Consider the following 15,650-nt stretch of genomic DNA (forward strand, 5'->3'; position numbering starts at 1 on the left):
AACTCTGAAAAACAGCAAAGAGTTTTCAGAATAACTTTACAAGCTGAATAAGCCAGGATCTTTCTAAAATGTTTTTTAAAGAAGCCAAAACATTTGCCAGCTATGATTGAAGGTGCTGTAAGCAATGTTTTTTTCATGGAAAGGTATTTAAAAAATTGTCCTACTCCCTGAAAGATTGTAATGAAATAAGTGTCATGAGATATCTCACCAGTCTCTGTGACAGCTTTAGACTCTGTAAACAAGCTCTGACTCTTCCTGTCTGTCAATCATTTTGCGCATTCTCATAGTATTGTACTTGAGGCAAATTATTGTGGCTTACTGCCATTTTTATGCTACATTGTTCATAACAATTGTCAGTTTAGGGCACTATTTCGCTGATGTTATTTTTTAACAACAATTTCTGCGCAATGTCGGTCCGATTAAAGCCGATTTTTTTGGAGGGCGGGGTTTTGAAAAGAGGGGTGTGGCTAATAAAATGGCTAATACTGAGTTTACACTACACGATTTTAAGCCCGATTTTCGCTCGCCAACAATTTTCTGGAGATCGGCGACAAAAGCCTGAAATCGTGGGCAAATTGGAGCTCGAACTCAATGTATGAGCGACGAACTCAATGTTTGAATTATCAAAGACGCACTTTAAGAGAAATGCCGACGTGTCGCCGATGTCAGCGAGATATCTAGGATGTTTAAAATCTGGACCTGTCTGCGATTCCAAATCGTGCATGTGAAATATGTTTTGACTGAATACTACAGCAGCGTTGAATGTGTAAAGGCATCATATATTTTATTGGTTACAATACGAAAAAGTAGCTCCTGCTGAAAAATTTACCTATTTGCTGACCTGACTGTCCAAGAGAATTGGTCATTTCTCTCCAACTCTTCTCTTTCTCCACCCGGTTGTGGTACAGTTCAGATGAAACATCAAATAGGCATTGGTGCTCCTACCAATGTTCACAATGTTTTCCTCCATTTCTTCGGTCCAATGAGACTTTCTTGATACCGCAGCCATGCTAGTTGATGTTGTGTTGCAGGTACATCAGGACTCCTCCCACTGAAACTTCCCGTGCCCCGTTTCTTGCTCTCTCATTGGCTGTAGGTAAATGCTGCTGTTGTATTCAGTCAAAACATATTTCACATGCACAATCTGGATTGCAGACAGGTCCAGATATTTAACATCTTAGAAATCTCGCTGACATCGGTGCCGTGTCGGCACTTCTCTCAAATCATGTCGTTGATAGTTTGTACATTGCGATCGTTGCTCATGCGAGCGAGCTCTGATTTGCCTATGATTTCAGGCTTTTGTCGGCTATCTCCACAAAACTGTCGGCGAGCGAAAATTGGCTTAAAATCGCATAGTGTAAACTTGGTATAACATGTCACAGATTGTAGATTGTCTGTCTTGAGCCATAACAATCATCATCTGTTTTTATCTGAATAAAACACAATTGCTAAGGTGTTGATGCTTGTTTAAATGTGAAATGACCCCTAGATTTATCTATAATACTCATAAGTCCATGCAAATGTGCAAGGACTTATGAGTATTATAGATAAATCTAGGGGTCATAGGTAGTTGACACCAAACAGTGATAGAGGTGTCCTGCAGTATATATCATGTCCATGTAAAAATTTTGGACAACATTTATTTACTTTTTGAACAAATAAGGGTGCAGTTTTTATGACTTCATATTAAAGATTTAGTTCACCCAAACATTTTGACTACATGGAATATTTGCACACTGCAGGACTTAAAGTGGTTGAAAACCTAAAAAGATTTCTTTAAAGGAATATTCCGGATTCAAGCTCAATCGACAGCATTTGTGGCATAATATTGATTACCATAACAATTTATTTGGACTTGCCCCTCTTTTTGAAAGCAAAAATCTGGGTTCCACTGAGGCACTTACAATGGAAGTATATGGGCCAATCCATAAACATTGAAATACTCACAATTTCAAAAGTAAACAATAAAGACAAGACATGAACAATATGCGCATCACTAAAATACATGATTTTAGTGTCATAAAATTGCGTACTAACTTTTCTGTATAAAGTTATAGCCAATTTTACAACATCGTTGCCATGATGATGTAATGTCAACAAACACTAAAAGTCTTTTTTGTTTTTGTTGTGGTAATCAATATTATGCCACAAATGCTGTCAATTGAGCTTACCTTGTATTGAACCCGGAATATTATTTTAAAAAGTAATAATTTTAACATAAAATCCTGATGTTGAAAAAAAGTCCATGGACATGTTATTTGTCAACAGTCCATGTACACAGATTCTAGAGTAATGTAAATCACAAGATAGACAGACAGAATGATAGATCGATTCATCAATTGATAGACAGATAAATCGATCGATCAATATATAGATAGACAGACAGACAAAATATTTAGGCAGAACATTTGTGAAAGTAGATATTGGATAAAGAATGTGTTATAGCATACTGACCTTACCTTGGTATCAGTGCAACTCACCAAAGTTTAAATCAAAACAGGAATAGAGCATTCTGGAATAAATGTAGATACTATTCTAAACCAGACTTTATAAAAGGAAGCCTTAATAAAAAAATTAAACCCCTTTATTGTTTCTCAAATACAAAAGAAATACAAAAAGAAACACAGACAGCAAAAGAGACACTCAGTCAGCGGCAGCAGTCTGAAGTACAGCTCAGTCTTTTGGTTAAGTATGCAGTCTCTTTTATCAGAGTTTTCTAGGCCAGCTCACTCTTTTCCGTGACCTCGGCGTGGCTGGTGTCGGAGCCGCCCGGTGCCAGCAGAGTTCTGCGGTTATAGTGGCCCTTCATGATGCCTGAGTTGTTGTTTTCATTGAGGATTTGTTTCTGCTTCTGGCGGTTGAGGGACTGGACCAGGCCGAGCACCACGGCGGCGAGCGAGTACTGGCCGGTGAGTTTCCGCGGCTGCAGAATGAGCGGGTTTGGCTGCTCGCGGCCTAGCAGGAAGTGCGTGCGGATCTTTCCTTCTTGTTCGCTAATGCCCTTCACGTAGATCTCACCTCGGTACTCGAAGGCAAAGCCGCGCTCGTTTAGGATGGCGTAGGTTTCCTCTGGTAGCTGGATCTTCCCGCTGATGCCAGTACTGTCCATTCGACTTGACAGATTTACTGTCTTTCCCCAAATATCATACTGCGGCTTTTTGGCGCCGATGACGCCAGCCACCACTGAGCCATGTGCCATACCTGAGAGAAACAGATAGTGAGGGCACAGGATCGGCAAGTCTCACTTACTACAGCCTACAATATTACTATAGTAAAACTGCGTTTCCGGCAACAAAAAAAAAACAATAACAAAAAAACATAGAACTGTCATGTTTACATATAGTAAATTCATGTTTTTACAACAGTAAACATAATTAAATTATGGTATTTGTATAGTAAAACCAAAATAACCACAAAAAATACGATTTTCATTACGAGAGTTGTCGTTCATTTCAGTGCTAGGGGTTATTTCCGCAGGTGTAACCAATCTCTGAAACTCTTTAAAATCTCGCCAATTTTAATTGGGAGAAGGCACTTCGTGAAAGTATCATTGGGCAAATATACGGCGACACACAGTGCTATCTCCTGAGAATTATCTCCTTCAGGGTACTGATATCTCTCATACTCTGCACATCACTGGATTTCTCTTCTAGAATCGGTGTCAAGATTGGCACCCTTCACAGAGAGTGGATCCGAGTTTTCTTCCCAGTGGTGCTCCGGCGATCACTGATTACTCTACGCTGTTGCACAACAAGTGTGACAGCAGACGGACAAGCATCGTCACTGTTTTCACTGTTTCACAGTGACCAAATTATTCTTCGGGCAGCCTGTGGGCCTCAACGGAAAGTATCCTTTGAATTATTGGAATTTTATTGGACTTTTCTGTAGCATGTAACATAAGCACTACAGCCTGATGTGTGAGTGTATTTGTATACTCTGGTACTTTTATTTTAACAAACTATTGTGAGGGAATGCAAAACTTATTGCGAGGGAACGCACACTATTGCGAGGACATGCAAAACTATTTCAGAACAAAAATTCCCGCCCTGTCCTCTAAGGGGCTCTGTACTATTTGTACAGCGATTTCCTTGAAAACAATGTTTTTCTGTCGTTTTACTTCTTTGACTCAACCAGTGGTGTGAATTCAGAGCGGGACTATCAGTTTGTTTGATTTTATGGTACACAGGGGGAGTATTCGGGAAAGCTGTTTGAAAACAATGTTTACTTTTGCAGTTCCGTTGGGTTGCGCTAGAGGTGCAGAAATTACACACTTCAGCTTTAAATGTCACCAAGAGTCTGTGTTTGATTCATTTGATTCTTACCAATTCTGAGTTGGAAGTTGTTGAAAGAATGCTTGTTGATCTCCTGAATGCTTTCATTCAGAGCAATGGCGAAGTCTGCCAGCGCACACAGATGCCCCCATTTATCCTCACATTGCTATGGTAACACACACACACACACACACACACACACACACACACACACACACACACACACACACACACACACACACACACACACAAATAGAATGATTAGTGTACAGAGAAACAATATTTTAGGGAAAGAGAATAATTTGATGGTTCTGATTCTAATTCCAATTTGATTCATATTCCACTTAGTGATTCAGATTCCTTAAAGGGATAATTCACCCCAAAATGAAATATCCGTGATCATTTACTCACCTTCATTTTGTTCCAAACCTGTATGACTGACTTTCTTCCACTGAAGACAAAAGGAGATGTAAGGCAGAATCTTAGCCTCAGTCATCATTCACTTTCTTTGCATCTTTTTTTTTTATATATATACACACGGTAACTGGTAACTGTTAATGGTAACTGAGTCCCTAACATTTCTTGTGTTCCACACAAGAAATAAAGTCATACAGGTTTGGAACGACATGAGTAACTGATTTTTATTTTTGAGAAGCAGTTCTTGATTCTCAACATTAGATTTCACACAGCAGACATTGTTTATAATAGATATCAAACAAGCCATAATAATGCTAATCCATGTAAATGTGTGTATGCTTTCATACTTGTTTCTCAGGTGACAGCCCTGACACTGCCATGTACGTGCTGCCAATAGTCTTTATCTTCTCGATGTCCTGAAATCGCTCCTCCCCCAGCAACTGTAGAGAGAAAATCTCTCAAATATGAAAACTTACATATGTAGCATTTAACATTAATTAGCAGTCACATAGACACTGAGCAGGTTCTCTTCTATGATGAATGTGTGTGTATTAATGTGGATTATCAAGATTAATTATCTGTGTGTGTTTGTTGCATTCTGACCTCATCAAAATCAGCGATGATCTCGTTGAGCAGTCGCAAACACTCCACACCCTGATTATTCATCTCGGTCTGCGTGTAAAAATCAGCAAAGCCTGGAATGGAGGCGAACATCACTCCCACTGTATCATATGACTGAGAGTAGAGCTCCTATGGGCAGAGACCACACATTAGAAAGAATGTTGATGCTGCTCTTTCACATACAATGAAAGTCAAAGGTGACTGAGGTTGTAAGTCCCTAACCTTCTGCCTACAATCTCCCTTTGTGTTCCATTGAAGAAAATGACATGAGGTAGAGTAAACGGTGACAGAATTTCATTTTGGGTGAACTATCCTTTTTCTATATCCTCCAAACTTCAGATGAATTCCATTCCATCTTGTATTGCTCAAGGGAGACTGCTATACTCATTTGAACATGAATTGTCAGTGTGGGAAGTCGCTGCTCTTGCTGCATGTGTTGACGCATCAAATCCCTTCACTAGAGGGCAGTGTTGCTTTATAATTAACACAGATTGATTCATAAAAGGAAGGCCTTTTAAGAAGATAAAAGATGAAACTGACTGGTTCACACAAGTAGTTGAACAATATGTGTTTTTCAGTGGTCAATGTCATTATCTAGAGTAGATAATATATAGTTGATATATACATATGCATATATACAGTAAATATATACACTCACCTACCATTATAAACACATGTACACCTACTGTGTAAGAAGCTTCAGTTAATGTTCATATCAAACATCAGAATGGGCAAAAAAATTTGATCTGAGAGATTTTGACTGTGGCATGATTTTTGGTGCCAGACGGGCTGGTTTGAGTATTTCTGTAACTGCTGATCTCCTGGGATTTTCACACACAACAGTTTTTAGAGTTTACTCAGAATGGTGCCATAAACAAAAAACATCCAGTGAGCGGCAGTTCTGCGGACAGAAATGTCTTGTTGATGAGAGAGATCAACGGAGAATGGCCAGACTGGTTCGAACTGACAAAGTCTATGGTAACTCAGATAACCGCTCTGTAAAACTGTGGAAAGCAGAATAGCATCTCAGAATGCACAACACGTTGAACCTTGAGGCAGATGGGCTACCAACAGCAGAAGACCACGTCGGGTTCCACCTCTGTCAGCCTAGAACAGAAATCTGAGGCTGCAGTGGGCCTACCATCTGTGTACCTCAGCAGAAATCCAGATTCATCAGACCAGGCAATGCTTTTCCAGTATTTAACTGTCCAGTTTTGGTGAGCCTTTGCCCACTGCAGCCTGATTTCACATGTTCTAAACAGCACATAAAACATTTAGGCACCCAGAACTTACACACTGCAACTAATTACAGAGTATATCTGAACTGTTGATGTTTTGTTATTTGTTTCATTTTGTCACTTTATTAATAGTAGAGAAAGAGAACAGAAAATGTATATTAAATGTGTGGAAAACAGGAGCCGAATATGACATAATCCAGACTCAAACCCTTTTCCCCCTTTTGAACTCCACAGCTTAATATGCCTGTGTACCAGAGCATGTGCGCCAACTCTGACTATTTTGTTGTTTACAGAGTAAACGGTGGTGAATATACTGCCAGATATTAGAGAAAATAAAATTAGCTCAATACAGCATGGTTATGCTGGTACACCAGCTAGATCAGCACCAAACCAGCAAAACCCAGTTTGGCCCAAAATCCATGCTGGCCTAAGCTCGTCTGTTCAGAATGGACACCTCATTCTACTGATACGCCCCACTGATGCAGGATGTCATCACTGCGTACTGTTAAGCGATTGTACATATTATAAGTTAGTGACTGCTGAGGTCAATTGTATAAAACAGGTAATATTAATATACTTAAGAAGTGTAATCAAATAAAATTATAATAATAATCAAATTGCTGCAGTGCCCTTCAAGTGCCAGGTTTATGTGAGCTGAGAGTGCGTGTGTGTCTGAGAGAGATCATTTTCTTTTCTTATAACAGCAGAGAGTGACGTAAATTATGGCGCACACAGACACACAAACACACCAGTTAAATTATACCTTAATACTCCACCTGATTATAAATGAATGATATAATTAAAGCAACTCCATACACCCACCCACACATACTGGCTTAATGGATGCATTTTTTGTTTTGTGAGTTATATAGCTCCATTATTTCACCACCCTATTGTCTGATTGACAGAGAGCAGAACATTCCAGAAATAAACAGAGGAGTCATGTTAGGACAAGAGAGCACAGACGCACACACACTGATTTAATTACAAAATGAAAAGGAGAAACAGAACCCCCCAGAAAGAAATAGTGAGGAGAAAGAGTGAGAGAATGAAAGCAAGAAAGCAAAAATAGGTACCTACACATTGCAAGCAATTTTCACAGACAGATGAAGCATTTCAGAACTGGCAAAAGGTGGAGATTTATAGAAAAAAGGACTTCTAACTCACACACATCATATCGCTTCAGAAAATATGGATTTAACACTGGAGTCTTATGGATTAATTTTATTGTGTTTTTATGTGTTTTTTGGAGCTTCAATGTTTTGGTCACCATTCACTTGCATTATATGGACCGACAGAGCTGAAATACTCTTCAAAAAAATCTTCATTTGTGTTCTACAAAAGAAAGAAAGTCATAAACATGTGATATGGCATGAGGGTGATTAAATGACAGAATTTTCATTTTTGGTTGAACTATCCCTTTAAGATGGTATAAAGCATGTCACACTGCAAGACATGTCAATTTTGTCTTATTGCCTTATTTTGCCTGTAGTTTATTATCCGCAGCTAAGCTGCAATTGCTTTAGCAAAACAAATGTTTTAATAGTTTTGCCAGTACAGCACAATATAGATGAAAACATAGAGAGAGAGAAATGGCTGTGATTCATTCTCTCCTCACATGCTCCTGCTGTCTCAATGATGGCATGTGTTTTTTCTGTCAGACTAAAGGAGTGAGACACACAGATCCATTCTTTCTCTCTACCTCATTGTCTCGGTCTTTCTCCAGGAAGTGGCGTGCAACGTGGCTAGGGAGAATGTTCCGGAGCATGTTCTCATTGTGTTCGCGCAGCTCTCGCATCTCATTTATCTCTTCCTTCGCCTGTACACGCCACAGGAAGTCCAGACGAGCAGTATACTCCAGCTGAGAGAAAGACAGAGAATGATGCTAATCAGAAAACATAGCACAAAAATAAAACATTAAAATAAATCAACAAAAGAAGCATAAACACAGCAAGACTAATCAGTATTACAGCACTTTACAGTTATTATAAAAGCATTACTCAGCTGTTGTGGCATTTGGCCATTTGAATATGATCAGCAGTGATCGATAACTGTGCCCACCTGGCCGATTAACAGAAATGTTAGCTTTCCCTCAAGTCAGTTTCAGAAATCTACCAACAGCCTTGTCAAGAGCTATTACACAATTTGTTTTAGAATAAGTAGAATGCCATCAGTTGCAGGGCTCCCTGTTCTTCTTTTCTAATCTTTTCTATTTGCTGAAGTAATGTTTGGGAGTCTAACATTTATATTTCATATTGACACACTAAAGCTAAAGATATAAATAACCATTTTAAGACAAATGCTTTTGTGAAACATCTTATGTGCCTAAGACTTTTGCACAGTACTCTATATTGCTATCTGCTATAATTAATAGCTTACTTTAAAAAAACAAAACCAACCTATCGGTCAACCACTACTCTTCAGGATCACACAATCCTTGATAATAAGAAAAAAAAACATGTTATTCTAAAGCCGTGTAAGTCATAAGATACACACACAGACACCAAAGACTTACACTTGGATGAGACTTTGTTTGTGTGAGACTCACTGTTTATCACCACAAACACACTGAATATCATTAATTTGAGGCCTGCTACAAAATGTATGAGAGGCAGAGAGAGAAAAACAGAAATAATAAAACCCAGAGGAGAGACATCTTAGTTGCTTTATAATTCCCTGAACATTATTAATGAATGGACAGGCAAACCAGTGCCTTATAAAACAAATACAAAAAAATACCCAGATTAACAAACAAATTAAAAATAGTTTAAACAATCAAAAGAAACTAAAAGGAAATGTCAGTAGAAATGTAAAGAATTTGAATTGGTAAGCGCTGGTAGTCAGTTACTGTGAGAAATATTAGGCAGAGTAATATTCTGCCAATATACACACTCAGCAAACACAATCCTGCCACTGGAAAAGGAAGGCAAACACAAATCGTAGCAACAAGAGGTGAAAAGCACCTGTAGGTAATCAATGACTAGAAAATCAATGAGGAAAAAACACAAACCAATATTTCTAAAAATGCTAATAAAAATACTATAATAATACTTACTGTTTTCATTAAGTATATTTTAACGTATGTAACACTTTACAATAAGGTTCCATTCATTAATATTAGATAATGTATCATGACATAATTAACTAACAATGAACAATGTCGTTTTTACAGCATTTTAATAATCTTGGTTAATGTTAGATGATATAAAAACAATTGTTCATTGTTAGTTCATGTTAGATCATAGTGCATTAATTAATGATTTCATACACAACTTTTGATTTAAAAAATTCATTATATGTTGAAATTAACATTAACCAACATTAACAAATGCTGTAACAGTATGGTTCATTGTTAGTTTATGATAACTAGTGTTGTTACATAATGTTAACAAAAACATGTATAAAAAAAAAAAGAAGCTTATTATAAAGTGTTAATCATGCAAACATACAAGACCAAAACATGCTGTTTGCACAAGTCAGTTGCACATGTTAGTGCCACCTTCTCTGTCAGTGTCAAAATGAAAGGGATAATTCACACAAAAAAGCAAATTGTCATAATTTACTCATTTACGACTTTCTTTTATAAAGGAATATTTTGGGTTCAATACAAGCTAAGCTCAATCGACAGCGTTTGTGGCATAATATTGATTACCACAAAAATTTATTTTGCCCTTCCTTTTCTTAAAAAAAAAAAAGGAAAAATCTGTTACAGTGAGACTCTAATAACGGAAGTGAATGGGACCAATTCGTAAACATTAAAATACTCACCGTTTCAAAAGTATAGGCACAAAATATAAACAATGTGTGTGTTAACATGATTTTAGTGTTGTGAAATCACTTACTAACCTTTTCTGTGTAAAGTTTAAGCCAATTTTACAACTTTGTTGTCATGACGATGTAATGTCAAACCCTAAAACTTTAAAAGGACTATAAAATTACCATTTAAACAACTTTACAGCTCAAATAATACATGAGTTTTAACAGAAGAATCAATGCAAGTGCTTCTATAAAAGCTATATTTTTTAAGCTTCTCATTTTGCATATAAACACTTCAAAAATGGGCCTCATTCTCTTCCATTTTATGTGCCTCAGTGTAACCTCGGTTTTTTAAAATAAATTAAAAGATATGTCTAAATTATTTTTTGCGGTTATCAATATTATGCTAATGATGTTGACTGAGAGTAACTTCTCAGTATCTGGAAGTAGCCAGAAAACCTCAGTCATCACTCACTTTCATTCCATTTTTTCCATGTAATGAAAGTGAGTGGTGACTGTTACTGAACATTCTGTCCAACATCTCCTTTTGTGCACTGAAGAAAACAAAAAGGATTGCAATGACAATGTAAATGATGACAGAACTTTCATTTTTGGGTGAACTATTACTTTTCGTGTTTTCAGGTGTGATTTTGGCTCATTGTTCCAGGCAGATTTGCATCAGTTTATTGAGGTTAATCAGAAAAAGTTTGTGCATAGCAATTGTAATAGTGCCACATATACTCAATTAGATTGAGATCAGGGCTTTGACAGGGCCATTGTATTATTCACATTTTCGTTTTGGAGTCACTCTAGTATTTATTTGGCTTTGAGATCATTGTGCTAGTAAAAGTGTCAGGCTTTTAGCAGACTGAGAAAAGTTCTTTTGCCACATTTTCCTGATTTTTCATCACTATGTTTTAACTGGATGCATTGTTGCAGCTGCCAGATGACCCAACCATACTAAACTGTAGGTACTTAATAGTGTTTATGTTGGGCCACAGATATCATTTTAATTGTAATTTTGGCTAGAAACCTCTATCATGGTGTCGTCTGACCATCTTTACTCACATCATATTTGGTTAACCGTGCTTTTGGCGAAATCCAGATGGTTCTTCATAAATAAGTGGCTTTTTTAGCCACTCTCCCATACAGACCACACAAGCAAAGCTTTCATGTGGTTAACAGGTGCACCTTTATTCTGTTCCAAGCTACTGAACTCTGTAGCTCCTTCAAAGTAATCATTATACTCTCTGTGGCTTCTCTGACAGGTCTCCTACTTGTTTGAACCAACAGAATCAATTTGGAGATTGTTTGTACACTTGAATATTATGCCCCATAGATTGGCAAGGTGAATACTAATTCCTCAACTAGAATTAACGGAGCATAAAAACAATGTCACATTGAACTAATTAAGTTTCAGTACTTTGACATGAAAATATCTCAGAGTTTCAGGAAAAGAGTCTAAGACTGATTTCTCCATCCCAAACACTAACTTTACCTCCAATAATGGCTTCAATTTCAGTCTGTTCCTCACACAAAGCTATTGTATATCTTGAGATGACTTGGAATATAGAGTCAAACGGACTACTTTTTGTCCTTTTGGAAGCTTGATGAATTAAACTAGTCAAAATCTACTTCCACCGTAAGGAACAGAGCAACCTGGGAAGTATCTTCTCTTGTGTTTTACAGGGAAAATTGTCATTCTGTGTTTAAGCAACATAAGGGTGAGCAGATTATGACAGAAGTTTCATGTTTGGGTGAAATATTGCTTTAAAATGACCCTGATTTACTGGATTTCATTCATAAACTACTCTGTAGGAAACCTGTAGAGTCCCTTTTTGCAGTACTTGTTGACTCTAACAGGAAGTGAGGTGTGCTGTGTTTAGGCTTGTGTCTATTATCTCAGTTCAGTCTCAAATACTGGCTTCCGTCAGCTCTCTTCCAAATGAACAGCTCTAACAAGGTCTCCACTAATTGAGCAGGAACACACGCTCATCTGCATTCATTAATATACAGCTTTAATTGAAACTGTTTCACAAAGGCGTCCAGATTGAAAAATGAATTTACTAACAGTCAGGGCATGATGTAAGTATTTGTGCTTGTGTGTCTGTGTGTGTGTGTGTATAAGTGTTAAAATACATGTGTGTGTATGTGACTGAACTTATGCGTCAGATTGAATGTGGATTGAAAGATGTTATGAGAAGTAATTATGCAAGTGGGGCAGACGGGTGTATGACTGTCCATCTGATTATTAAAAACTCATCAACAAGACTAACCTCCATTAACCTCTCACAGACAAACACACACACTGGTTGTCAATTAAAGCAATGCATACTAAGCAAATTACTCATGACAAAAGTAAACTAAATAAAAAGACTAGAAGAGGGTGTAATGCAAGTAAGCTTTCCAAGATTTAGGCTTTTTAGGAGATGTAATTTTGAAATTCACCACCAAATCTGGTCTCCATTGTTGTCAGAACATTGATTTAGATGGTTGAGTTTTGGCTGGTTGAACAGCAGCTGTGGCACTGGGGGGCCAAAATGAAAGCATTGTTTTTTGTATGTCACCATTTGGTGGTGATCTACTGGTTCTTAAGGCAGTCGGTTGATAACCCTAAAGTTAAATTCCCCTCCTGCTTCATGACCTTAAGCAAGGCAAATATACTTATATTTACTCAAGTGGATATTTTGATGCTCAGAGCCATAATGCCATTAACAGTTGTTTAATTTAAGTCAACTTTGTCCCAGATGATTCTCCTGAAATTCCACTGGAGTAATAGAAATCCAATTAGACAAGAGTATAAAGCAATTAAATATATTTTGATGAAACATTTTTGAGTTCAAATTTTACTTTTGATGGCAGACATCTGAGCACAGTTTGTGACACTCTTGATATATTTTCAAAAACACTAGAGACGACAAATGTTAGATTTGATACTATGTTGTTTTTTTTAGGATTAAGTCTCCATCTGCTCTTTACTTTCATATGGGCAGATTAGCACCTGCATATAAAAAACAAACAAACAAATAATGTCTTGAACCGAACCAAAACAAAACAAAAGAAAAAACATGACAAAAGCAAAAAACTCAAAACAAAACAAAAAATAACAAAACACAAACAAAAAAACTAAAAATAATGTCTTGACAAAAACAAACCAAACCAAACCAAAACAAAAAAACATAACAAAAGCAAAAACACAACAAAACACAAAAACTAACAATAATGTCTCAAAAACAAAAAACAAAAAAAAACAAAAAACAAACTGAACCAAACCAAACAAAATAAAAAAACAAAAAAAAAAATGTCTGAAATTGAACCAAAACAAAAGATAGGAAAAAAAGAAAAACCATTGAGTACGGTAAATACTTAACGTGGAGATTGACCAGCAAAGACAGTGTTTGCTCATTTTAACACACACACTTACACACGCACACACACACGCACGTACACACACACGCACACACACACAATCATAGGCCAAGCAGTGCCAGTGGCACCATCTAAATGACCATCGGTTGCCATGGTTAAGGGGTGAGGGGTGGGGGCATAGGGTTTAAATCTAGAATGTGATTTTACAATACAGACAACATAATGAACTTGGCACAAACCAAAGCAAATAATTTTGGTCATATATCCTTAAGCCTTTATCAGGGCAGTGTCAATACCTACACAAACCCAGCTCTCATTTTTCTCTCCCCCTCTTTTGCTCATGAGCACTTTGACCAGCTAGTCCCCTGATCTACAGCATCAAAGACAACAATCTGCAAAGTGAACTTAAAAAGCTTTGCACAGAGAGAGTGCGTCAGAGAGAGCAGGGCTTTTATTTATTGACTGTGAGACCTTATGAAACAGCCAGTAACTTGCCTCTGTTTCTTGGAAACATGACATTATAAAATAGAAACTGAATGGCCCTGTACCCAGGGCAGGTTTGTGTGTGTGTGTGTGTGTGTTACCTGTTGGCCATGGTAGAACACAGCTAAAAGGAACATCGCCATGAGAAGCAAAGACGTTTCCTTGGTTCCCAGGAAGCTTTTGCTGTAACCAGGAGAATGAGACAGTAGCATGAGCTTCGGTGCACTTTTATAGTGTTCAGAGAGCAGTTAGTTAAAGGTGCTGCAATTGATTTATGGAATGGTATGCAGAAAATGCTAGATATCATGGAAATAAGTGTCCTGAGATAACTCACTGGTTTGTGACAACGCTAGACTATGTAAACAGCAAACAAAAATGTCACCGTGGGCTGCGGACACATTCTTTGATCAGCCGAGCAGAAGACTTTGATTTGCTTTTAGCCTGTCAATAATTTTGCACATTCTCATAGTGTAATAGTCAAAGCGGAACATTCAGGTTTAATGTTATATTCAGACCCATAACAGTTGTCAGCTGAGGGCTTTATTTTGCTACTGTTGTGTTTGATGGCCGTGAGAAAATGCACTGCTGCTCTACTTTTCAGTGACGGTCTCAATGCTATGTTTAGAGGGTGGTGTTTTGGAAAGAGGGGGCATGTCTAGTTTAACGACTCAGTCTATTGGAAGGACCAGAATGGAAAATTTGTTTACAGCACCTTTAACACAAACATTTGTTAAAGACAAAAAGGTTCTGACGCTAAAACCAGATATATTTACTTTAATCCCAAAGAGTTGTATAATGAAAAGGTGTATTTATTTTTAAGAATGTGTAGTAAAAGATCTGAAAAGGGGAAGCATGCAACTGACCCTATAGCATTTGGTATAGATTTGGGGTTAGCTCAGGTTCATGGTTTGCCTTTTGTTTATTTTGGCTCTTATTAAAGGTTTGGGGTTTATATTTAGTTCTCATTTGGGTTTGGGTCCTGTTTAAGGTTTTGGCTTAGTTATTTTTGAGGGTTAAGGTCTGGTTCAGAGTTAAGGTTTAGTTCTCTTCAGGGATTGTTTGTTTCTGGTTTTAAGGTTAAATTCTTATTGAGGATTTGGAGTGTGGGCCTGGATTAGGGTTTGAGGTGTAATTTTCATTATGGATTTGTGGTTTGGTTCTGGTTTAAGGTTTGCGTTTTACACCTTGTTAGAGTTTGGTTCTGGTTCAGGGTTTGAAGTTAAGTTCTCGCTAAGGGTTCGGTTCTGGTTTATAGTTTGAAGGTTGCTTCTTGTTAGAGTTAGGAACTGGTTTATGAACAAGGCTAAAAAATGTCAATGATTTAGTTGTAGATTTGAAAGCAGACAATGATGTGTGATGTCAATAGTAAAACTTTAACCAAGCTGAAAACTATAAATAATACCCTGGTGTTTTGATAACCTAATGATGTTGCTCTCAAATCTGGTCTGCATCCGATTATGGTCGGACTTGCCTGAGTAACAATAAAGTATATACT

General features: G+C 37.4%; 1 protein-coding gene across 2 annotated transcripts in view; it reads right to left on the reverse strand.

The window, feature by feature from the left end:
• Nucleotides 1–2,585: 2,585 nt before the first annotated feature.
• LOC127649767 (adenylate cyclase type 8-like) overlaps nucleotides 2,586–15,650 on the reverse strand; it is a 66,076-nt gene continuing 53,011 nt past the window's right edge. For both annotated transcript variants that reach the window (XM_052134997.1, XM_052134995.1), the window contains 6 exons: nucleotides 14,257–14,338; nucleotides 8,250–8,408; nucleotides 5,292–5,438; nucleotides 5,036–5,128; nucleotides 4,323–4,437; nucleotides 2,586–3,201 (listed from right to left, as the gene is read on the reverse strand). In XM_052134997.1, coding sequence (XP_051990957.1) covers nucleotides 2,717–3,201; nucleotides 4,323–4,437; nucleotides 5,036–5,128; nucleotides 5,292–5,438; nucleotides 8,250–8,408; nucleotides 14,257–14,338 — 1,081 coding nt within the window. In that variant the 3' untranslated portion in view covers nucleotides 2,586–2,716. The remainder of the gene's footprint in view (nucleotides 3,202–4,322; nucleotides 4,438–5,035; nucleotides 5,129–5,291; nucleotides 5,439–8,249; nucleotides 8,409–14,256; nucleotides 14,339–15,650) is intronic.

Source organism: Xyrauchen texanus, chromosome 9 (genome assembly GCF_025860055.1).
Source record: "Xyrauchen texanus isolate HMW12.3.18 chromosome 9, RBS_HiC_50CHRs, whole genome shotgun sequence".
NCBI classification, from domain to species: Eukaryota; Metazoa; Chordata; class Actinopteri; order Cypriniformes; family Catostomidae; genus Xyrauchen; species Xyrauchen texanus.